Source organism: Scyliorhinus canicula, chromosome 14, assembly GCF_902713615.1.
Source record: "Scyliorhinus canicula chromosome 14, sScyCan1.1, whole genome shotgun sequence".
In the NCBI taxonomy this organism is placed as follows: Eukaryota; Metazoa; Chordata; class Chondrichthyes; order Carcharhiniformes; family Scyliorhinidae; genus Scyliorhinus; species Scyliorhinus canicula.
The window spans coordinates 39,973,057-39,998,516 of NC_052159.1; the positions used below are offsets into that span (position 1 = coordinate 39,973,057).

Sequence of the window (25,460 nt, forward strand, 5' to 3'; positions counted from 1 at the left end):
CAATTCTGCAACTTATCCGCTTCATTCTAGATCACAACGTTTTCACTTTCAACAACAAATTCTTCATCCAGATGCATGGAACAGCCATGGGGACCAAATTCGCACCTCAATATGCCAACATCTTCATGCACAAGTTTGAACAAGACTTCCTCACCGCACAGGACCTTCAACCGACGTTATACACCAGATACATCGATGACATTTTTTTCCTTTGGACCCACGGTGAAGAATCACTGAAACGACTACACGATGACATCAATACGTTCCATCCCACCATTAGACTCACCATGGACTACTCTCCAAAATCGGTTGCATTCTTGGACACACTCATCTCCATCAAGGACGGTCACCTCAGCACTTCACTTTACCCCAAGCCCACAGATAACCTCCCGATGCTCCACTTCTCCAGCTTTCACCCTAAACACATTAAACAAGCCATCCCCTATGGACAAGCCTCCATATACACAGGATCTGCTCAGACGAGGAGGAGCGTAACAGACATCTACAGATGCTGAAAGATGCCCTCGTACGAACGGGATATGGCGCTTGACTCTTCGATCGACAGTTCCAACGCGCCACAGCAAAAAACCGCACCGACCTCCTCAGAAGACAAACACGGGACACAACTGACAGAGTACCCTTTGTTGTCCAGTACTTTCCTGGAGCGGAGAAACTACTACATCTTCTTCGCAGCCTTCAACACATCATCAATGAAGATGAACATCTTGCCAAGGTCATCCCCACACCCCCACTACTTGCCTTCAAACAACCGCGCAACCTCAAACAAACCATTGTTTGCAGCAAACTACCCAGCCTTCAGAACAGCGACCACGACACCACACAACCCTGCCATGGCAATCTCTGCAAGATGTGCCAGATCATCGACATGGATACCACCATTACACGTGAGAACACCACCCACCAGGTACGCGGTACATACTCGTGCGACTCGGCCAATGTTGTCTACCTCATACGCTACAGGAAAGGATGTCCTGAAGTGTGGTACATTGGCGAGACCATGCAGGCGCTGCAACAACGAATGAACGGGCATCGCGCGACAATCACCAGGCAGGAATGTTCCCTTCCAGTTGGAGAACACTTCAGCAGTCAAGGGCATTCAGCCTCTGATCTCCGGGTAAGCGTTCTCCAAGGCGGCCTTCAGGACACGCGACAACGCAGAATTGCCGAGCAGAAACGTATAGCCAAGTTCCGCACGCATGAGTGCGGCCTCAACCGGGATCTTGGATTCATGTCGCATTACATCCACCCCCCCACCATCTGGCCTGGATTTGCAAAATTCCACCAGGGTATAGATGCTTCAGAAGGGATAGAGAGGGAGGTAAAAGGGGTGGTGGAGTTGCATTACTGGTCAGAGATGATATCACAGCTGTGATTAAGGAGGGCACTTTGGAGGATTCGAGCACTGAGGCAATATGGGTGGAGCTAAGAAATAGGAAGGGTGCAGTAACATTGTTGGGACTTTACTACAGGCCTCCCAAAAGCGAGCGTGAAGTAGAGGTACAAATATGTAGACAGATTATAGAAAAATGTAGGAGCAATAGGGTGGTCATGATGGGGGATTTTAACTTCCCCAACATTGAATGGAACTTATGTAGTGTTGGAGGCATAGATGGAATAGAATTTGTAAAGAGCATCCAGGAGAGATTTTTAGAGCAGTACGTAAATAGTCCAACTCCGGAAGGGGCCATACTGGACCTGGAATTGGGGAATGATCCTGGCCAGGTGGTTGAAGTTTCAGTCAGTGATTACTTTGGGAATAGCGATCACAATTCCATCAGTTTTAGAATACTCATGGACAAAGACGAGAGTGGTCCTAAAGGAAGAGTCCTAAATTGGGGAAAGGCCAAGTATGACAAAATTTGGCAGGAGCTAGGGAATGTGGATTGGGAGCAGCTGTTTAATGGTAAATCCACATTTTAAACGTGGGAGTCGTTCAAGGAAAGGTTGATTAGAATGCAGGACAGACATGTCCCTGTGAAAATGAGGCATAGAAATGGCAAGATTAGGGAACCATGGATGACGGGTGGAATTGTGATACTAGCTTAGATAAAAAAGGAAGCATACATAAGATCGAGGCGACTCAAAACTGATGAAGCTTTGGAGGAATATCGGGAAAATAGGACAAATCTCAAACGCGCAATAAAGAAGGCTAAAAGGTGTCATGAAATATCTTTGGCGAACAGGGTTAAGGAATATCCCAAAGCCTTTTATTTGTATATAAGGAGCAAGAGGGTAACTAGAGAACGGATTGGCCCACTCAAAGACAAAAGAGGGAATTTATGCATGGAGTCAGAGGAAATGGGTGAGATTCTTAATGAGTATTTTGCATCGGTATTCACCAAGGAAAGGGACATGACAGATGTTGAGGTTAGTGGTGGATGTTTATATACTCTAGGTCAAGTCGGCATAAGGAAGGGGGAAGTTTTGGGTATTCTAAAAGGCATTAAGGTGGACAAGTCCCCAGGTCTAGATGGGATCTATCCCAGTTTACTGAGGGGAGCAAGGGATGAATTAGCTGGGGCCTTAACAGATATCTTTGGAGCATCCTTGAACACGGGTGAGGTCCTGGAGGACTGGAGAATTGCTAATGTTGTCCCTTTGTTTAAGAAGGGTAGTAGGGATAATCCAGGGAATTATAGATCTGTGGGCTTGACGTCAGTGGTAGGCAAACTGTTGGAGAAGATACTGAGGGATAGGATCTAATCACATTTAGAAGAAAATCGATTTATCAGTGTTAGGCAGCATGATTTTGTGCAGTGAAGGTCATGTCTTACAAACCTATTAGAATTCTTTGAGGAAGTGACAAAGTTAATTGATGAGGGAAGTACTGTAGATGTCACATACATGGACTTCAGTAAAGCATTTGATAAAGTTTCCCATGGCAGGTTGATGGAAAAAGAGAGGTCGTATGGGATTCAGGGTGTACTAGCTGGATGGATAAAGAACTGGCTGGGCAACAGGAGACAGAGAGTAGTGGTGGAAGGGAGTGTCTCAAAATGGAGAAAGGTAACTAGTGGTGTTCCACAGGGATCTGTGCTCGGACCACTGTTGTTTGTGATATACATAAATGATCTGGACGAAGGTATAGGTGGTCTGATTAGCAAGTTTGCAGATGATACTAAGGTTGGTGGAGTTGCAGATAGCGAGGGGGACTGTCAGAGAATACAGCAAAATATAGATAGATTGGAGAGTTGGGCAGAGAAATGGCAGATGGAGTTCAATCCAGGCAAATGCGAGGAGATGCATTTTGGAAGATCCAATTCAAGAGCGGACTATATGGCCAATGGAAGAGTCCTGGGAAAAATTGATGTCCAGAGAGATCTGGGAGTTCAAGTCCATTGTACCCTGAAGGTGGCAACGCAGGTCGATAGAGTGGTCAAGAAGGCATACAGCATGCTTGCCTTCATCGGACAGGGTATTGAGTACAAGAGTCGGCAGGTCATGTTACAGTTGTATAGGACTTTTGTTAGGCCACATTTGGAATACTGCGTGCAGTTCTGGTCGTCACATTACCAGAAGGATGTGGATGCTTTAGAGAGGGTGCAGAGGAGGTTCACCAGGATGTTGCCTAGTATGGAGGGTGCTAGCTATGAAGAAAGATTGAGTACATTAGGATTGTTTTCATTGGAAAGACGGAGGTTAAGGGGGCGGACCTGATTGAGGTCTACAAAATTATGAGAGGTATGGACAGGGTGGATAGCAACAAGCTTTTTCCAAGAGTGGGGGTGTCAATTACAAGGAGACACGATTTCAAGGTGAGAGGGGAAACTTTAAGGGAGATGTGCGTGGAAAGTTTTTTACACAGAGGGTGGTGGGTGTCTGGAACGCTTTGCCAGCGGAGGTAGTAGAGGCGGGCACGATAGATGCATCTAGATAGATATATGAACGGGCGGGGAAAGAGGGAAGTAGATTCCTGGAACATAGGCAACAGGTTTAGATAAAGGATCTGGATCGGTGCAGGCTGGGAGGTCCGAAGTGCCTGTTCCTGTGCTGTAATTTTCTTTGTTCTTTGTTCTGCCTACCCCATGTCCCCTCATATACCGATACCAACTTACTGCCAAGCCTTAACTACCACACACCATACTTTGCCTTTTCCCCCTCCATGCCAGCTTACCTAGCACCCTTGGTTGCTTCCTGGGCAGCTTTTACAATTTTGACACTTCCTGGACAGCTGGACAGTTCCAAATGAGTTTGTGATTAAAGAGTGTAGAGTTATGTTTAATTCTAACATTTTTCAAGGGTGCCTTACTTCCTCCAAAAGAATCCTGCAATCCTATCCAAAAGGGGGCTTACCCCTCCAAAGAGCCTGGCTATCCAAAGAATCCACCAAGTTTAGACCTTTTCTGACCTGGTCTGCTTTGCACATTCCTGGATTCATGCAGCTAGGGTTCAAAAATTGGAAGTCAGTAGAGTTAGCTGACGATTTAAATGGCCAGCTGCCTATGGAAACCATGCTGCTTGAAGCACGGCCCAACAAACGTCCTGCTTAATTGAAGATGGGAAATGTTGGGCTTGGGGGTGGGACTTTGAAAATTTGTATTTTTCCAGGATTTTCACCATGGTGGAGAGCTTCTCTTTCATGGCAAAATCTGGTCCACAGTGCGGAATACGGGATAAGTTGTATTAATTTTGTTTAGGCTCTGCAGGAAAGCACCTTATAGGCTGAGGCATCCAAACATTGGTTTAAATATCAAAACCTTCTGTTCACCAAGAGCCTGGAATCTGTATGTGTATCATTGCAACCCTCTTTAGGTCAGACTCCTGATTTTGTGAAAGGACTCCAATGGTTATCCTCCAATTCTGAACAACCAATTCATGGGGAATATAATCATCTTGTGCAGTCAGCTGCATGAAGCGATCGATGTACATATTTCACAGATTAGTTAAATATGTCCATTGGTGCCGACTCGGTCGGTGCAGCACTGGTCGGGGGCCGCTCAACGTGGCCACCCCGGCGATTGTCCCCGCGCGATGGGCTAATTGCCCGCCGAGTTAGGCCGAGTACCACCGGCGTCGTTCTCGTGTGATCCTACCCAGCGGGATCTCGGTGCTCAGGGCGGCCTGGTGGGGGGGAGGGGGTATCCGACCCCGGTGGGGGGGGCCTCAACGGTGTCCTGGCCCATGATCGGGGTATGCTGATCGGTGGCCGAGCTTATCCTATGTTCCTCCACGCGGGCTCCTGTAGCTTCCGCCATGTTGCGTTGGGGTCCGGCGCGGAGAAGGAAACCCGTGTGCATGCGCGAACCCACGGCACCCGTGCTGACGCCCGATCGGCAGCTGGAGCAGCGTGAGGCCTTCCAGTGCCATGCTGGCCCCCTGTGCGCCACAGGATCGCTGATCTTAGGGGCCAAATGACACCTTTGTAAAACGCTCTGGCGTTTACGATGGTATCAGCACTTAGCCCCAAGATCAGAGAATCCGCCCCTTGTTCTTGATATGAAAGGTGTGAAGATAGCTGCCTTGTGAACTCACTAATCCAACATTTCCTCCCCTACGTAGATAGAGAAAGATGCCTGGTGGAATGTCCACAGTCCAAAGATGTGCAGGTTAGGTGGATAAGCCATGATCAATTATGGGGATAAAGTTAGCTTCGTTAGCTGGATGGCTGGTTTGTGATGCAGAGCGATGCCAACAGCGTGGGTTCAATTACCGTACCAGCTGAGGCTATTCATGAAGGCCCCGCCTTCTCAACCTTGCTCCTCGCCTGAGGTGTGGTGATGCTCAGGTTAAATCACCACTAGTCAGTTTTCAAATGGAGAGCAGTTTATGATCCTCTGGGACTGTGGCGACATTTATTTTACTGTCCAGCATCTCATTCACATGGCTGATAAGCTGCCACAGTACCGTTCAAATATTGAGACTGAACCTCAGTATTCACTGGTTAGCGATCATTGAATCACAGAATCATTACAGTGCAGAAGGAGACCATTCGGCCCATTGAGTCTGTACTGACCATTGGAAAAAGCACTCTACCTAGGCACCCTATCCCCACCTAACCTTTTGGACACCAATGGGCAATTTAGCAGTGTCAATCCACCTAAGCAATCCAAGCAAACAGTTGGCACTTTCAGTGTCACGGGTGTGTCTCCACTTAATTACACTGTACTTTACCCAACAGGTCCTCAGCAGATCTCAATACCTGGTTAAATAGCCGAAGATAGATGTAAATTGATCTTTTTTTGGTTTACCATGTTTTTGTTTCTGTGGTCAGCGCTGTCATATTCAGATGATACAACTAGCATATTGATTTATTTTATCCTTCAGCATCAACTCCCTGATAAACAAGGAGAGGCTGGTTATCCATGATACGGTGGTTGATGACGCCAAGCTTTCTTCTGTGATCAAGTCAATCAGCAAACTCTTCAACAGTTTGTCTAGGAACGAGACCTCAGTCAGGAAAGCCCTACTGGCATGTGAGTCTGAGCATTTATTTTGCAAATACTGTTATTATTGCCTTTGTAATGTGCTTTGGAAATTTTTATTACGCTCATGCTCCTAGTTGAGTCGAATTTCTTGCATCAGAATTTAGTGAAAGAACTGCTCTGCTCCATCGCACTATCTAACTTAGCATTGAGTCATTGATGAACAAGAATTAAAATATTACGGTTAGAACGCAATATTGTGTTCAACGTGTTTATCTCAATGGACTTATTTTCTTTTCTCAACAACACAGATGCGATGACTATCACTTTTGACCCTGTGACTGCAAACGAAAACCTCATCCTTTCAGAAGACCGAACAATTGTCCGCTACACAGATGCAATTATAAAGGCTCCATACAGCCCCAAACGATTTGATGACACTTTGTACGTGCTTGGTTCTCAAGGGTTCACATTTGGCAATCATTACTGGGAGGTAGTGGTAAAGAGCAAGTCTGATTGGGAGATTGGGGTTGCTTATTCATCCATACCTCGGAAAGGCAAATGTTGGTTAGGCAGGAATAATGTGTCATGGTCTCTAGATTGCAGTTGTGAGCAGTACACTGCGTGGCACAACAATGTGCCCCTCAAAGTTCCTGCCAGGGGAAAGCTTGAACGGGTTGGCGTTTACTTGAATTACACTGGGGGAGTGCTCGCATTTTATGATGCTGAGAAAATGGCACTTTTAGTTCCCTTTTATCACAAGTTTACTGAAGCCCTTTACCCTATTGTAAACCCCTGTAATAGTAAAGGAGGAAACTTTGCACCTTTAACTGTTTTGCAACTGAAAGGAATTTAGTCTCTGACTAGTCTCTGCAGTGTTATAGAGTCATAGAAGTTTACAGCATGAAAACGGGCCCTTCGGCCAAACTTGTTCATGCCGCCCAGTTTTTACCACTAAGCTAGTCCCAATTGCCCACAGTTGGCTCATATCCCTCTTTACCCATCTTTCCATATAACTGTCCAAATGCTTTTTAAAAGACAAAATTGTATCCGCCTCTACTACTGCATCTCGTTCCAGACACTCACCACCCTGTGTGTGAAACAATTGCCCCTCTGGGCGCTTTTGTATTTCTCTCCCCTCACCTGAAACCCATGCCCACTAGTTTTAGACTCCTCTAGCTTTGGGAAATGATGTTGACTATATATGCTCCTCATTATTTTATCGGCATATTTATAGACATGGTGGACTTTTCGCAGACTTGTTTTTAAGTAGCCTCTGTCTTATGAACTTTTACTTGGACTGCAATTAATGGAGCCTCTTTCACTGTAAGTTCCATAGAAGTAGCAATCGCCACTGCAAATTTCAGGGTTAAAGGACTTACAGTCAGCAGTTTTCTCTGGATGACTTCATTTCTGAGTTCACAGACCAATTTGTCTCGAAGGGAATCATCAAGTGTTTGACCAAATTCACAGTGCTTTGTTAATGAACATCACGTTGCTATGAACTGGAAAATGCTTCCTCCTGCCTCTTGATCACAGCAGTGGAAACAAAACCTTTCTGAAATCAAAAGTGGACAGGGAGAGAAATATCCTTTCAAGATTGTCATTAACTTTTTGTCGGCCTTTTCTCCTGGTTTAGCTGGGTGAACCCAATTTTGTAACAGCATGAATGTTTTTTTGCCCAACCAAACTGAGAAAAGTCACAACCTGCATGTTTTCCAGTGTCTAATTTGCTACAAGATATAATTGGAACCTTTCTTCATACGGATTTCTTGCCTCATAGTCATTAAAACACACCCATAGCACCACTTTTTCCTGCCATTTTTCGGATCCCAGTTCCATGATCTGCACTTCTTCAGTTGGGAGCTGATTTTACACCCTGTCCTGTATTATTTACTATCAGGAGTAAAATTGAATGGAGCGTAAGCAGAATTGCGTCCAACTCCTTCAATATCCTGACAGGCAGATTAAGTTTAAATTAATCTCTACACTAACTCTAGCTACCTCTTTTTTGGTAAGATGCATTGCGTTTTCCAAATTGACCTTCAAAAATACCAGGGGAAGGGCTAAATTTGATAGCCCCTGAAAACTGGCGATACAGATCAGCTAGCCCCTGTGGTGATATGCATCACTGTAGATACACAAGGGGTTAATGTAAGTACACATAGACTAGCTAGACACTAGAGGGAGCACCAGAGACATGACACACAAACACTCAACCAATAGGTCAGTAAGATAGGACGCGACCAATGGGCATTCACGATACACAGAGAGGTGACACTACCACAGGAGGGCATTACGCCAACCCATATATAAAGGACACAGCGCACATGATCTTCCTCTTTCCAGTGGAGACACTCAGTGAGTATAGACACAGGGTTGATTCAATATCACACCCGCCACGTGGATTGCAGCAGATTGGTTCGTCAGTCTGAGTAGCTATAGAAGGATTAACAGTAGTGGCGAATCTGAGTAGAAGAATTGTAAATAGTTTAATAAACGTGTTGCAGTTATCTCCATGTCTGAACCTTCCTTTGTCAGAGTGCACATCAAGAAAGCTGCTTATGCTACGCCAGGAGCAGAACAAGACAGCCCCTGTTGCTTCTGAAGCAGATAACACACTGGGCGGAATTCTCTAATAATGGGGCTATGTCCCCATGCCTGAGAGAAAACGGGTGCGAATCACTCTGGACTTTCTTGGAGAAAGTCCAGAGTGATTCTCCATTTTGAAGGGGTCTGGCAAGGCCCGGGAGTGGTCATCGCAGCTCCGGCTGCCGATACGGGGCCCTGGACTTCTGGCCGCGGGTCCGCATATGCGTATGGCGGCTGCCTGTGGTGGCGGTCCCACACAGCGGGCCGGCCCTGACAATATAGGCCTCTGCCAGATCGCATGCGGCCAGTGATCGGTGGCTCCCGATTGCGAGCCTGGCCATCCTGGAGGCCGCCCCACCTCCCGGTGACGGATCCACCCCCCCCCCCCCCCCCCCCCCACCAGGGCGGCCGCGGACTGAATCTGCAGCCTGCACTCCGAGCTCCCGCTGGGTTGAACCATGAGTGAACCACGCCGGCAGCAACTTGGGCAGTTGTTGGCAGAGAATTGTCATGGGGGCCTCTTTGAATGGCTCCTGACTGGCGACGCGTCGACCGTGCGCGCGAAGGCGTCGGACCCGATCGCGGGTCTGATGCCCCATTCTCCACCCACGCGCTGAGCGCAATTGCGGCATGGAAGCTCGGTGAATCCTGGCCTATAACTTTGCACTGGCTACTAATTAACATGATTACACAGTGCAGCCTGCGCTAACTGTGTTGGTGAGTGGCCGCATGCCTCAGCAGGGGGCCCAAAATTGTCAGAAGCTTGCATCAATTAAGGCTATCTCGCTCTATTTCAAGCTAACCAACACCTTTAAGAAGTAGTGCATTATGGCTGGAATAGGCATTGAAAGTCATTTTGCATCTGATTTGGACCTAAAAAAACAGAAGAATGGCACAGCATGAGAGATAGTAGGCTCCAAGATTTTCTGATGTTGTGCTGGAGGGCTTGAGGAGATACAGAAGAAGAGAGATGTGCTCATCCACAATGGGCACTAATGGCAAACACTCAGCAGACAATGGGAGCATGTGGCTATAGCAATCAATGAACTGAGGACCTGCATGCAGTGCCACTCAAAGGTTCACTAGCCTGACGTGAATGGCCAAGGTCAATGAATGTATCTTCAATTCCATCAAATATACCATTAACCTCGGGCACTGCTGAATTAGCCAACTTCCTTTCATTCACTTACCACCATCTCCCATCAATCATGATTCATGCCTAACATTCATATGTTGCATCATCCCTTCACGCACTTAGGAGAGCTGCAAGCTGTATGGAATTCATGCTGCCTTGCAATTTGGATAGCTTTCTTTAGGGCTAGATCTTCCTTTGCTTGCTGCAATCCACTACTTCTACAACTAGTCTATCCCTGATGAATTCAGATTTAAGCTCTGTGTGCTTTTAATCTTAGGCATTCCTGTACAGAATATTAATGAATGAGATGACAGGTTCTTCTGGCTGTTGGACTCGTTTATTAAATTTACCCCTTTTGAATATTTTATTACTTTTCAGGTTAAAATAAACATTAAATGATTCTAGTACTCCATCAAATTTAATAGAAGATTCATTGATTACTTGTCAAGCAATAATGTCATCCACGATTGAGCCTACCTAATAAAGCAGTGTGTTAACCTGTTCAGCTTCTGTCCTTTTATCTAGTCCTGAATCAATCACGTATCTAAGGAATCTTAATCTTAATCTCCAAGGTCCCGAATTATATGCAGGTCTGACAGCATCTGTGGCGAGAGAAGGGAGCTAGCGTTTCGAGTCTGGATGACACTTTGTTAAAGCTTTGACAAAGTGTCATCCGGACTTGAAACATCAGCTCCCTTCTCTCTCCACAGATTCTGTCAAACCTGCTGAGATTGTCCAGCATTTTCTGTTTTCATTTCAGATTCCAGAATCTGCAGTAATTTGCTTTTATCCCCAATTATGTGATTGATCTGGGACTTGGATGAATCCAAATTTATCTAGAAGTGTGGACTTCTGATCCATGGCGAAAAAAAAGTGTAGGTTCAACTTTAAGAAGTTGCTGAAATTCAAGATAGTGCTGCTGTCTGTTTGAAAACAAAGGGTTTAGCCAAACATTCCTTCTTTTGGCTCTGGCATTAATGGTGCTCGCAATGTCTTGTAAAATGTTTAAACAATGGCTGCTTGGATTGGTGAGCTTCAGACTTCCCCTTTTCAACACTATGCTTTAGGATTGCAAAAGGATTAAATCCTGGCCATTGCTCGTCTTTAAAGCCGATTGTTTTGTCACCATTATCGTGAATTCAAGATTCTTTTTTTCCATCTTAGAGTGATGTTCACACACCGTGTGCTCAGGTGCCAACTCAGGAATCTGCTTCATCCGCTGGCAATTTTAAACAGCAATTTCTGACCGCTGATCAATTTTAAAAGTTTCTTCGGATTTGCTTTATTTGGGAAAGGTTTATGCCCGCCCCCTGCTAGATCTGCTGACTCTTCACTCTGGGAATTGAAACAGGGTTCCCAGGAGATTCCACAGAGTCTTTTTCTGCATTGAAGAACTTTGCATTTCTGCCTTCAGCTTGCAAACTTTCGGAGTTTTTCTCCGACAATTTTCCTCTGCATGTCTGCTGCCCAAACCTTTTTTCAGGTCGGAACGCTTCATTGAATTTTTCTTCACTGTTGCAGGATTTTAGTTTTTCTCTGCATTTTTTGTGAGGTTTTGGGTTTTTCCATTCGCTGCCACTGTGCTGTAGGGTATCAGATACCATTCAGTAGATCTTAATGAAATCTTCCGAGACCGAAGCAGGTTAACTGTATGTATTTATTAACTGAAGAACTATGTACATATATAGAATGCTTGCTTGTGCATATGGCTCTGTCCAACACTAAACTGACTAAGTGCGAGTCATGTGTTATCTTACATTTGAGTGTGGGCAGTACTGTATTCAGGCCCACATAAACTCCCTATGTGCTAGACTACATAAAAGTCTAATGTTGGGTTTTCATTTCTGTGGTGAATCACAATCCTAGTAATTCACACTGTGTTATATTGTATGTTTTGTGTCTCTGTAAGCTCGGTATACGAGCAGTTGCGCGGCTCTGCCCATAGGGGGAGATGAGGAGTTTGTACTGGGCTTCACCCTTGGCTCTGCCCATGGTTCTGTCCATGGCTCCTCCCACTAACTGGAAGTGTAAAGATCTGCATTTGTGAGCTTGCTGCCAGTTCATCTCGTCGCAGGCAGGCTCAGATGTAAGACTATTAAAACCACTGTTCACTTCCAACCACGTGTCCTGTGAATTGATGGTCACATCAATTTCTATTTTTAATTTAGAGTACACAATTATTTTTTTTTTCCAATTAAGGTGCAATTTAGTGTGGCCAATCCACTTGGCCTGCACATTTTTGGATTGTGGGGGCGAAACCCATGCAGACACGGGGAGAATGTGCAAACTCCACACGGACAGTGACCCAGAGTCGGGATCGAACCTGGGACCTCGGCGCTGTGAGGCAGCTGCACTAACCACTAGGCCACCGTGCTACCTCAATGTTGGGCTTTCTAATCCTATAGCTGCCCATGATTCTCCTCCATGATCTTCCGCAACATTCCCCCACTGAAATTCAGCAGCCTTCTACCAGCTACGCGGCAACCACTGTTTAGAAACATTAGGTGGGAAAGATAGGAACTAAAGAAATGCAGAAGGATGATTAGTAAACTTTTAGATGCATTATAGTGGTTCAAATTCAAATGACACAATGGACTGCCGCAGAATGAAGGCATCATAACTGCTTCCAGGAACCAGGCATGATTCACAGCGAATGGTAGAACACTGGCTGTGCATTGACAGAGTGTCATCATTTTTGGTAGTGGTACATCTCAGAACGCACAATACAACATGTGTGCACTCAATGGCACTTTGCACCACAGGGAATGCTGCGATCTTCATAAAGCATCATGCTAGCTCCATTTGCTGCTCTCTGGAAAGAGAGAATTAAATATAATCACCTGTCTTTGAAGAGTGATTGCCAGTGACCTCATTCACGCAACAGAGGATTTCAAACTGTGAGACAATGCATTGTCACCTTTACAGCCACCAGCAATGCAGCCCTGTGCTGAGGCTGCAATTGTGCCAGCAGCAGGGGGTAGATTTCAGTGAGAAGGTTCAGGAAAGAGATTTGCTCCCTGAACATGCTGGATGCATATGATTTCTTGCTGCAAGTCCTTCTTCCCCTCCTCCTCCTTTTTCTTCTACCAGCTTGTCCAACTCTCTCCCACCTCTACCCTTTCTTCCAATTGTGGCGCAGTTTAAGAAGAATGTCTATTATTGTACCCATACCTGGGAACAACTGGTTTGCAGAAGCCTTAAGTAACAGCTCCTTCAGTACTTGCCAACCCATTCCTGTAGATATTCGCAGTTTTAAAGAACTCTAGAGAGCACCTCTTCTACAGTTGTAACAACAGCCAGGAGAAATAATCAACAACCAATTCAAAGTAGTCAATGACCTCTTCAAATGATACTGGTGGGAGTTTCTTGCAGTTGGTTAATGTGATCAGTTGTGATTAACAGAGGTTCAAAATTGCAGGACTGGCATCAAATTGTTATTATGTGTTGATTGACATCATGATCTGCCTATGTTTCATACTTCCAATGGATGATCCCTGCCTGAACGCCAAACTCCTCAACCAATATGGTGTCCGGTGCTAACGGCCCTACAAGTGAACATGTGATGCAGCCACCATTTTGGATCTCTGACGTACCTACAACACACAAAAGAGCAATCCTGTGCATCAAATATTGCGCTGTGGACTGTTTATTTATTTTCAGCATTTTCTGGTAAATTCCTACTGGAGAGTTCTGGGAGGCAAAGCTTAGATAAGTCTGATTTAGTCTCAGGTTAAAAATGTAAAGTTTGTTACAAATGTGAGGTTTATAAGATTGTTGTTTTGAGGACTTTATACTTAATTTGGGATAAAATGGAGGTCATATGACCCCCTTCTGAAGTGATCCTGACAATAGGCCTTGCTGACATGGCTGTTAAGGGTTAAAGAGAGGCTTGGGTTGTTTGCTGGACAGAAAGTGAAAGGTGTTCACATTTAGAGACAAAATAGCAGCATCTGTGTTCACAGTGGTCAGACTGCTAGTCTCCAATGTCCCAGGAAGGTGTTGAAAATGTTGGAGTGTAACCAGTTATGCTTAAACTGTCTATTTTCTTCCAGAATAAAAACTGTTGGGGTCTCAAGAATAGCTAATCAGCATTTCTACCTGGATATAAGGCCCATGTGATTCGAGTGGCCATGGAGGTAGGCTTTGAGAGTGGAAGGTTTCTTAGATTTCACTGAAAATGCATAGACACAGATGGTCTTCCAGGATCCAAGTGAGAGGGAGCAGCTGGAGTCCAATCAAATTCATGAGAAGTTGAAACGAGGCTGGAAGATTCACTTAGCTTGCGCTAGGGGGAAAACCACCAGGAAACAACTTTACTGTGAAATACAGTTGTAGGGTTACCAAGCTAGGAAAGGAAAAGAAGGGAAGTAAATTTTTGGGAGCTAAGAATTACCTTGAATTGATTTCAGGAGAATTCAATTATAACTGAAGGAAAAGTGTAAAGTATAATTGTGAAGTGGGTTTTTTAGTTGTATTAAAAATAAAAAGCAATAGCTCTGTTTAGTAATTTCAGGTACAGGTTGCCTATTTTGCTACTGTTTAATCAATGTTGCTGTAATTTGCTTGTTGAAGTAAAAGTTTTAAAATGTGAAACCTTGTGTCATCCTTCCGCTAATGACTGGATATTCAAATTTCATTTTAAAAGTTAAAGGTCTCCACATGGTTTGTAATAACTTAGAAAGCACTGTTGGTTATATGATCAGAAGAAAGCTTTGCATATTTGTGTGATGGACAAACATACAAACAAAGAATAGGGTAGACCATTCAGCCCCATGAGCGGCTCCACCATTTAATAAGATCATGGTTGATCTGATAGTTACCACAAATCTGTGAACCAAGAGTCTCGCCACCTCTGCCTTAAAAATATTCAAAGACTCTGCTTCCATAACCTTTTCAGGAAGAGAGTTCAAGAGATATTCTGAGTGAAAAAGATTTTGCCTCATCTGCATTTTAAATGGGCAAGCCTTTATTTTTAAACCGTGACCCCTCGTTCTAGATTTTCCCACAAGAGGAATCATTGGGCATGATTCTCCAGCCTTGTTACGCTCTCGCTCAAGTGAAACGAGGACAAAGAATAGCGGGAGGCCAAAAATGAGAACCTCGCCAGGTGCCAAACAGTTTGCGATGGAACCGGCCCGCTCCTGTCGGCTAAATCGAGATTCTCACATTGCGGAAGAAAGTGACAGAGGCGTCATAATGGTTGTGCACAAGGGTGTTTAATGTGTTTTACAATTCCCCACTCTCCCGTTGGTGCCGCCCGTTTCCTATCCCTACCTACCACCCTACCCCTACCCCCTCCCCTGTTACCCTGAGTGATCCTCAACGTGCTTAGCCCTCTGCGTTCTACCATTGCATTGAGGTGTGTCCCCTGGATGCACATTTGAGGTGGAGGCAGCCAGCTTCTTACTATATCCCGTGGCCTTCAATGCCCCTGGCAGGCATCCTCTGGGGTCTCTGGGGCCAGAGAGCAATGGCTCACTTGTTGGTGGCACATGCACAGCCGTGCAGCCCTGCCCCGTGTGCTAGCTGTGAGACGCGGCCTCATCAGAGAGGTGGAACTCAGGGGAGCTGGAGGCCACCATCATCACTCCATTGGACAGGTCTGGGTTGGCACTCAGTGTCTCCTCCTCCTGGGCAGGGCGCTGGGGTTCACCGTGGGACAGAGGGGCAGCCGGTTCGAGCCCCGGCTGCCCCTGCATCATCTGGCTTTGCCAGCTCCGGCGGTTCCCCATGGTCTGGTCTGCACCATTGTGTCGATGCCCTCGGCGATGCTCCTCCGTGACTGGGCCGTGTTCTGCAGCGCCTCGGCAGTGCGCACTGTGACTGGGACAGGATTCACAGCGCCTCAGCCATTCCCATCTGAGAATGGGACATGTCCCGCAGAACCTCATCAAGGTCAGCCTGGTACTGGGTGACATCCCCCAGTGAGTCGGACATTCTGTTGAGACCCTCAGCCATGGTCGTCGGCAACGCACAACGCCTTGGACACCTTCACTAATGGTGCCGGCGCTGTGCATCAGGCTTTCCACTACGGTCACCACCCGAGCAGTGTTGGATTCAGTGCACGCATTGCTGGCTACATCTCCTGCGCCCACAGCCACTGGGATGCCTCCAAGCGGCTTTGGATCTGCTTGAGTGACGCTGACTTCGCCCTCTGAATGTCCCAGCCACACCCGATCATTTTGATCAACTCCAGGTACCTGCGTACCAGAGGCTGAGCATCAGGCTGGGACCCAGCTGGGTCCTAGGATCCAGCAGCCTTCTGACTGCTGTTTTGCCTGAAGGTTCATGCCTTCATCTGATGTACATCATCAGCAGTGTGGTGCTCATCAGATTGTGCCTCTGCGCTGGTGGAGGGTAGGGATGACATCTGTGCCGCGACTGAAACAGTTGCGTCCTCGGAGTGGGTGGTCTCGCGGGTGTCAGGAGAGGGGGCCACCCGTGATGGGCCAGCGCCATCGGCTGGAGGAGCTGTGGGAGAATGAACATGTGGTCAGTGGGAGGGATGGGTCAGTCAGTAAAGCTATCACAACTCATGTTTGACAGGTCCCCCGGGTGGAACCTAGTGGTTCCTCACCACTGCGGCATCCACCAACCTCCGCGCGGGTGACTGCCCTGTCCTCAGCCACCCCAGTCACCTCCAGGGCACGCTCCTCAAAGGAAGTGAGGATTCTTAAGTCTGCCATCTCACCGCCAGTTTGAGCCCTCTCCCGGTAATTAAGGGAGCACTTTTCCTGAGGAAACACAGAGAAGGCATCAATAGCCACAGGCATGGTTCACAGTGGTGGGAAGAGGGGTGTGAAGGGACGGTTGGGGTGGGATGGGGTTGAAGGGGAGGGTTGTTGAGGGAGAGATGGGGGTCGCATGGGGAGTTGAGGTTGGATGCTTTCTTGAGGGGGCGTTGGTGTCTACTCACCCTTGCTGATCGGTGTAGGTGGTTCACCTTTTTCCAGCACTGAAGGTCAGTCCTCCTGGTCACATTCCCCGAGCTCACAGCTGCCGCCTACTCATCTCAGGCAGCACTGGCTGCTCTATGGCTCACTCCCCTGGACTCTCGGGGGAACAGGACATTTCTCCTAGCCTCTTCTGTGTCCAGGAGCCTCTCCAGATCTGCGTGAACGCCATTGTCTCCTCAGCGCCATTGTCGCGAGCTGGCTGGGGTTGGCTGAGCAAGTGCAGCTTAAGTGCTGCTTGACTTTGTTAGTGGGCAGCTGCCGATTGTGGTCCCAGCAAATTAGTTGGCGAGCCTGCATTTGTGGCGAGAAGCCCATGGGGCCTTGTGAAGTGGACCAATCAATGTTGAATTGCGTTGCCGGCTTTGCTGGGCCGAGTGCCGGGAAGCTCGTGGCAATTCCCACTCGCGACCACACTCAGAAATATTTCCGGAGAATTGCGCCCATCCTCTCCATATCTGCCCTGCCAAGACACCTCAAGGGCACCTCAGGTCACCTCTTAGTCTTCTAACCACCAGCAGGTACAAGTCTAACCTGTCCAGCATTTCCTCAGAAGACAACACGCCCAAGTCTGGTGAACCTTCTCTGAACTGCTTCCAATGCATCTTCATGCTTCCTTAAAGAAGGAGACCAATACTGTACACAGTTCTACAGATGTGGGGTGGGATTCTCCGATCCCCCCCGCTGGGTCGGAGAATCACCGGGGGGGGGGGGGGGGGGGTTGCCCGGGGGGGCGTGATTCCTGCCGCCCCGCCCTGACGCTGGCTGCCGAATTCTCTGGCACTGGGGTTTTGGCAGGGGTGGGAATCGCACCGTGCCAGTCGGCGGCCACTGGTAGCAGCCTCCCGGCGATTCTCCGCCCCGCGATGGGCCGAGCAGCCATAGAACATAGAACAGTACAGCACAGAACAGGCCCTTCGGCCCTCGATGTTGTGCCGAGCAATGATCACCCTACTCAAGCCCACGTATCCACCCTTGTTCAGCCAGTCCCGCCGGCGTAAATCAAACCAGGTCCGTGCCGGTGAGACCTGGCTCTCGGGCGGCCTGCAGAGTCCTCGGGGGGTGGGGGGGCGGATCTGGCCCCGGGGGTGCCCCCACGGTGGCCTCGCCCGCGATCGGGACCCACCGATCCCCGGGCGGGCCTATGCCGTGGGGGCACTCTTTCCCTCCCCGCTGGCTGCTGTCAACCTCCACCATGGCTGGCGTGGAGAAGAACCCCCCTGCGCATGCACTGGGATGACGCCAGCAAATGCTGGCGCTCCTGCGCATGTGCCAACTCACGCCGGCCGGTGGAGGCCCTTCGGCGCCGGTTGGCGCTGCGCCAAGCCCTTCCGCGCCGACTGGCACGGCGCCAACCCCGCCGCCGCTGGCCTAGCCCCTAAAGGCGTGGAGGATTCCGCACCTTCTGGGCGGCCCGACGCCGGAGTGGTTCACGCCACTCCTCGGCGCCGGTACGGCCCAGCCTGCCGGGTAGAGGAGAATGCCCCCCCTTGTCTCACTAATATTCTATATAACTGAAGTATAACCTCCTTTTTGTGTACAATTGCCCTTGCAATAAATGATCAAATTCTATTAACTTTCCCAATTACTTGCTGTACCTGCATACTAGCCTTTGCTGACATTTCCCTGTCAGTTATTTATTTGCAAGTGCTTGTCCTCTTTTTAAATGGGCTAACATTTGCACAGGGCAGTGAACATAAAGAATAGGACTGTGAAATTAATTTTGGTTTCTAGAGCAAAGAGGTGGCATAAAAATGATGGACTATATAAATGTGATTCTATAGCTGTCCAAAAATAACGGTCAGAGGAATGTTACAGGAGCCCACTAAGTGTTGATGTGATAACATTATGAATAGTAATATCCATATTTTATGACCTTTTTCCATGGCTTGATACCCAATGTGATAATTTACTGTTCCTGGAAATCTTCTTTCTCTCCTCCTTATTTCTCCTTGAAGTATTGGCCCCAGGCTCAGATACAGTTTCACTCCTGCCTGTTGCCCTCTGGTCCTTCATCCCAGTAGTCATTATGTAAGCCTTGGCATTAAGGATGACAAGCTATTACACTGCTGGGCGCATCACGGCGAAGTCAGATTCTCTGACATTGGCAGGCATACATTTCAGCAGAAATCCTTGGAGTGTGATCAGAAGCAACACACTGGGCAGGTTTCTGCTCTATAATCAAGGATGCAAAGGCCAATTCTGCTGCTCAGCAGCAGGCCGAATGAGATATGTCACAGCTGAAGAAGAACTTTAAAAAAAGCTCAATAAGATTTACTGCAACTTTGACTTGTTTTAAGTGAGATAGCTCAGGATTCTGAGACTGCCTATTAAATATGCAAAATGTTATATTGTGCAGAAAACCTTTTGACCTACTGAAAGCATTAAGGAAACCCTAAATATTATGTTGAAGATTTGCATTTTTTTGAAAAATAGGTACAAATGCAGAAAACAAGAGTATAGGAGGCTTTTCTATAGGGCGGCATTCTCCCCGACCCGGCGTGACGGAGGGTCCCGGCGTAGGGGAGTGGCGCCAACCACTCAGGGGTCGGGCCTCCCCAAAGGTGGGGAATTCTCCCCACTTTTGGGGGCTAGCCCCGTGCCGGAGCGGTTGGCACCAGAAGACTGGCGCTGACGTCACTGCCGGCGCATGCGCGATGTGGGGTTCTCTTCCGCTTCCGCCATGGCGGAGGCCGTGGCGGCCGCGGAGGAAAATAGTGCACCCAGGGCACTGGCCCGGAGTCTGAGCGGGGGCCCCCGATCGCTGGTCAGGCCACCGTGGGGGTACGCCCCGGGGTTCGATCGCCCCCCGCCCCCCCAGGACTCCGGGGCCTGCTTGCGCCGCTGATCCCGCTGTTCCAGAGGTGGTTCAAACCTCGGCGGCGGGAGAGGCCTCCCAGCGGCGGGACTTCGGCCCATCCGGGCCAGAGAATGACCGCAGGGGCCTCTCCGATCGGAGTGGCGAGATTCCTGCCGCCGCCACTTCCCGGGTGGCGAGGAATCTCAGCCACGGCGGGGGCGGGATTTTCGGCGGCCCCAGGCGATTCTCCGACCCTGCTGGGGGTCGGAGAATTTCGCCCATGTGCATTCATTACCATTGAAACCTGGGGCTGGTTTAGCACACTGGGCTAAATGGCAGGTTTTTAAAGCAGACCAAGGAAAGCCAGCAGCACGGTTCCATTCCCATACCAGCCTCCCCGAACAGGCACCGGAATGTGGCGACTAGGGGCTTTTCACAGTAACTTCATTTGAAGCCTACTTGTGACAATAAGCAATTTTCATTCATTTCATTTCATTTTGTTCAGCAAAATACTTAGGTATGATCTTTCTTGCCATTTTTAATGGGAGGAGTGATGCTGTTTCTTTTTCTCACAGATTCAGCCCTCGGTCCTCTCTCCATGGCCTTTTTTCCATGGTCCACTCCCTGTGTTTGCCTCCGCTGCTCTGTCACCTTTGCTCTCCCGGTCCCTCCACCATCTGCTGCGCACTCTGCTGCTGGCTTAGCCCAACTACTGCCTTCTCTATCCTGCTGCTGCCTTCATCATACTGCTGCCTACACTCCACAACAGAGATTTCTCTCAGCTGCTGGGCCATGAAACCGCCACGGCCTTCGCTGTACCATGTACTTCACTCTGCACCATGGCCTTCGCTCTGCACCATGGCCTTCACTCTGCACCATGGCCTTCACTCTGCACCATGGCCATCGCTGTACCATGTACTTCACTCTGCACCATGGCCTTCGCTCTGCACCATGGCCTTCACTCTGCACCATGGCCTTCACTCTGCACCATGGCCATCGCTGTACCATGTACTTCACTCTGCACCATGGCCTTCGCTCTGCACCATGGCCTTCACTCTGCACCATGGCCTTCACTCTGCACCATGGCCATCGCTGTACCATGTACTTCACTCTGCACCATGGCCTTCGCTCTACACCATGGCCTTCACTCTGCACCATGGCCATCGCTGTACCACGTACTTCGCTCTGCACCATGGCCTTCGCTCTGCACCATGGCCTTCACTCTGCACCATGGCCATCGCTGTACCATGTACTTCGCTCTGCACCATGGCCTTCGCTCTGCACCATGGCCTTCACTCTGCACCATGGCCATCGCTGTACCATGTACTTCGCTCTGCACCATGGCCTTCGCTCTGCACCATGGCCTTCGCTCTGCACCATGGCCTTCGCTCTGCACCATGGCCTTCACTCTGCACCATGGCCATCGCTGTACCATGTACTTCGCTCTGCACCATGGCCTTCGCTCTGTATCATGTACTTCACTGTGCACCATGGCCTTCGCTCTGTATCATGGCCTTCGCTCTGTATCATGTACTTCACTCTGCACCATGGCCTTCGCTGTACCATGGCCGTTGCTCTGCACCATGGCCTTCGCTCTGCACCATGGCCTTCGCTCTGCACCACAGCCTTTGCTCTGCAACATGGCCTTCGCTCTGAACCATGGCCTTCACTCTGCACCATGGCCTTCGCTCTGCACCATGGCCTTTGCTCTGCACCATGTCCTTTACTCTGCACGATGGCCTTCACTCTGCACCATGGCCTTCACTCTGCACCATGGCCTTTGCTCTGTACCATGGCCTTTGCTCTGCACCATGGCCTTCACTCTGCACCATGGCATTCGCTCTGTACCATGGCCTTCGCTCTGCACCATGGCCTTCGCTCTGCACCATGGCCTTCGCTCTGTACCATGGCCTTCGCTCTGCACCATGGCCTTCGCTCTGCACCACAGCCTTTGCTCTGCAACATGGCCTTCGCTCTGCACCATGGCCTTCGCTCTGCACCATGGCCTTCACTCTGCGCCATGGCCTTCACTCTGCACCATGGCCTTGGCTCTGCACCACGGCCTTCACTCTGCGCCATGGCCTTCGCTCTGCATCATGGCCTTCGCTCTGCACCATGGCCTTCACTCTGCGCCATGGCCTTCACTCTGCACCATGGCCTTCGCTCTGCACCATGGCCTTCACTCTGCACCATGGCCTTGGCTCTGCACCATGGCCTTCACTCTGCACCATGGCCTTGGCTCTGCACCATGGCCTTCACTCTGCACCATGGCCTTGGCTCTGCACCATGGCCTTCACTCTGCACCATGGCCTTTGCTCTGCACCATGGCCTTCACTCTGCACCATGGCCTTCACTCTGCACCATGGCATTCGCTCTGCACCATGGCCTTTGCTCTGCACCATGGCCTTCGCTCTGCACCATGGCCTTCGCTCTGCACCATGGCCTTCGCTGTACCATGGCCTTCGCTCTGTACCATGGCCTTCGCTGTACCATGTACTTCACTCTGCACCATGGCCTTCGCTCTGCACAATGGCCTTCGCTCTGCACCATGGCCTTCGCTCTGCACCATGGCCTTTGTTCTGCACCATGGCCGTTGCTCTGCACCATGGCCTTCGCTCTGGACCAGGTACTTCACTCTGCACCATGGCCTTCGCTGTGCACCATGGCCTTTGTTCTGCACCATGGCCGTTGTTCTGCACCATGGCCTTCGCTGTACCATGGCCTTCACTCTGCACCATGGTCTTTACTCTGCACCATGGCCTTCTCTCTGCACCATGGCCTTCGCTCTGTACCGTGTACTTTACTCTGCACGATGGCCTTCGCTCTGCACCAGGGCCTTCGCTCTGCACCATGGCCTTCGCTCTGTACCATGTACTTTACTCTGCACGATGGCCTTTGCTCTGCACCATGGCCTTCGCTCTGCACGATGGCCTTCGCTCTGCACCAGGGCCTTCGCTCTGCACCATGGCCTTCGCTCTGTACCATGTACTTTACTCTGCACGATGGCCTTTGCTCTGCACCATGGCCTTCGCTCTGCACCATGGCCTTCGCTCTGCACCATGGCCTTTGCTCTGCACCATGGCCTTCGCTCTGCACCATGGCCTTTGCTCTGCACCATGGCCTTTGCTCTGCACCATGGCCTTCCCTCTGCACCATGGCCTTCACTCTGCACCGTGGCCTTCTCTCTGCACCATAGCCTTCGCTCTGCACCATGGCCTATGTTCTGCACCATGGCCTTTGCTCTGCACCATGGCCTTCACTCTGGACCAGGTACTTCACTCTGCACCATGGCCTTCGCTCTGCACCATGGCCTTTGCTCTGCACCATGGCCTTCGCTCTGTATCATGTACTTCACTGTGCACCATGACCTTCGCTCTGTATCATGGCCTTCGCTCTGTATCATGTACTTCACTCTGCACCATGACCTTCGCTGTACCATGGCCGTTGCTCTGCACCATGGCCTTCGCTCTGCACCATGGCCTTCGCTCTGCACCACAGCCTTTGCTCTGCAACATGGCCTTCGCTCTGAACCATGGCCTTCACTCTGCACCATGGCCTTCGCTCTGCACCATGGCCTTCGCTCTGCACCATGGCCTTTGTTCTGCACCATGGCCGTTGCTCTGCACCATGGCCTTCGCTCTGGACCAGGTACTTCACTCTGCACCATGGCCTTCGCTGTGCACCATGGCCTTTGTTCTGCACCATGGCCGTTGTTCTGCACCATGGCCTTCGCTGTACCATGGCCTTCACTCTGCACCATGGTCTTTACTCTGCACCATGGCCTTCGCTCTGCACCATGGCCTTTGCTCTGCACCATGGCCTTCGCTCTGTATCATGTACTTCACTGTGCACCATGACCTTCGCTCTGTATCATGGCCTTCGCTCTGTATCATGTACTTCACTCTGCACCATGGCCTTCGCTGTACCATGGCCGTTGCTCTGCACCATGGCCTTCGCTCTGCACCATGGCCTTCGCTCTGCACCACAGCCTTTGCTCTGCAACATGGCCTTCGCTCTGAACCATGGCCTTCACTCTGCACCATGGCCTTCGCTCTGCACCATGGCCTTCGCTCTGCACCATGGCCTTTGTTCTGCACCATGGCCGTTGCTCTGCACCATGGCCTTCGCTCTGCACCATGGCCTATGTTCTGCACCATGGCCTTTGCTCTGCACCATGGCCTTCACTCTGGACCAGGTACTTCACTCTGCACCATGGCCTTCGCTCTGCACCATGGCCTTTGCTCTGCACCATGGCCTTCGCTCTGTATCATGTACTTCACTGTGCACCATGACCTTCGCTCTGTATCATGGCCTTCGCTCTGTATCATGTACTTCACTCTGCACCATGGCCTTCGCTGTACCATGGCCGTTGCTCTGCACCATGGCCTTCGCTCTGCACCATGGCCTTCGCTCTGCACCACAGCCTTTGCTCTGCAACATGGCCTTCGCTCTGAACCATGGCCTTCACTCTGCACCATGGCCTTCGCTCTGCACCATGGCCTTCGCTCTGCACCATGGCCTTTGTTCTGCACCATGGCCGTTGCTCTGCACCATGGCCTTCGCTCTGGACCAGGTACTTCACTCTGCACCATGGCCTTCGCTGTGCACCATGGCCTTTGTTCTGCACCATGGCCGTTGTTCTGCACCATGGCCTTCGCTGTACCATGGCCTTCACTCTGCACCATGGTCTTTACTCTGCACCATGGCCTTCTCTCTGCACCATGGCCTTCGCTCTGTACCGTGTACTTTACTCTGCACGATGGCCTTCGCTCTGCACCAGGGCCTTCGCTCTGCACCATGGCCTTCGCTCTGTACCATGTACTTTACTCTGCACGATGGCCTTTGCTCTGCACCATGGCCTTCGCTCTGCACCATGGCCTTCGCTCTGCACCATGGCCTTTGCTCTGCACCATGGCCTTTGCTCTGCACCATGGCCTTCGCTCTGCACCATGGCCTTTGCTCTGCACCATGGCCTTTGCTCTGCACCATGGCCTTCGCTCTGCACCATGGCCTTCACTCTGCACCATGGCCTTCTCTCTGCACCATGGCCTTCGCTCTGCACCATGGCCTTTGTTCTGCACCATGGCCTTTGCTCTGCACCATGGCCTTCACTCTGGACCAGGTACTTCACTCTGCACCATGGCCTTCGCTCTGCACCATGGCCTTTGCTCTGCACCATGGCCTTCGCTCTGTACCATGGCCTTCGCTCTGCTGCAGGCTTTGCTCTGTGGCTGCCTGCGTTCTGCTGCTGAACCTTCACCCTGCTGCTGCCTTCGCTCCACTGCTGGGCCTTCACCCTGGTGCTGCCTTCACTGCACCACTGGGCATTCATGCTGCTGCTGGCCATGCAGGCCCCACCTCAGACTTTTAATGCTCACGATGCCACCTTTTTCAGCTTGAATCAGAACTCAGCTTCTCAGTACATTGGCTGCTGATAGGCTGACTTGAGCACCTACGCAGCCAATGCAGGTTGAAAACCACCTCCAATTGGACAAGCTGGAAGGACAGCTTTTTTCAAAGTTTCTACAATTGTTCCCATTGAACCCCTGAAACCTCTGACAGAGCCCAAGAGTTTCACAGAACCCAGTTTGGGAAAC

General features: G+C 49.7%; 1 protein-coding gene across 1 annotated transcript in view; it reads left to right on the plus strand.

The window, feature by feature from the left end:
• The window catches only part of LOC119977674 (E3 ubiquitin-protein ligase TRIM62-like), a 35,131-nt gene extending 27,603 nt beyond the window's left edge, over positions 1 to 7,528 (plus strand). Inside the window, exons 5-6 of the mRNA XM_038818855.1 lie at positions 6,286 to 6,434; positions 6,695 to 7,528. Coding sequence (XP_038674783.1) covers positions 6,286 to 6,434; positions 6,695 to 7,239 — 694 coding nt within the window. The 3' untranslated portion in view covers positions 7,240 to 7,528. The remainder of the gene's footprint in view (positions 1 to 6,285; positions 6,435 to 6,694) is intronic.
• Positions 7,529 to 25,460: the final 17,932 nt, after the last annotated feature.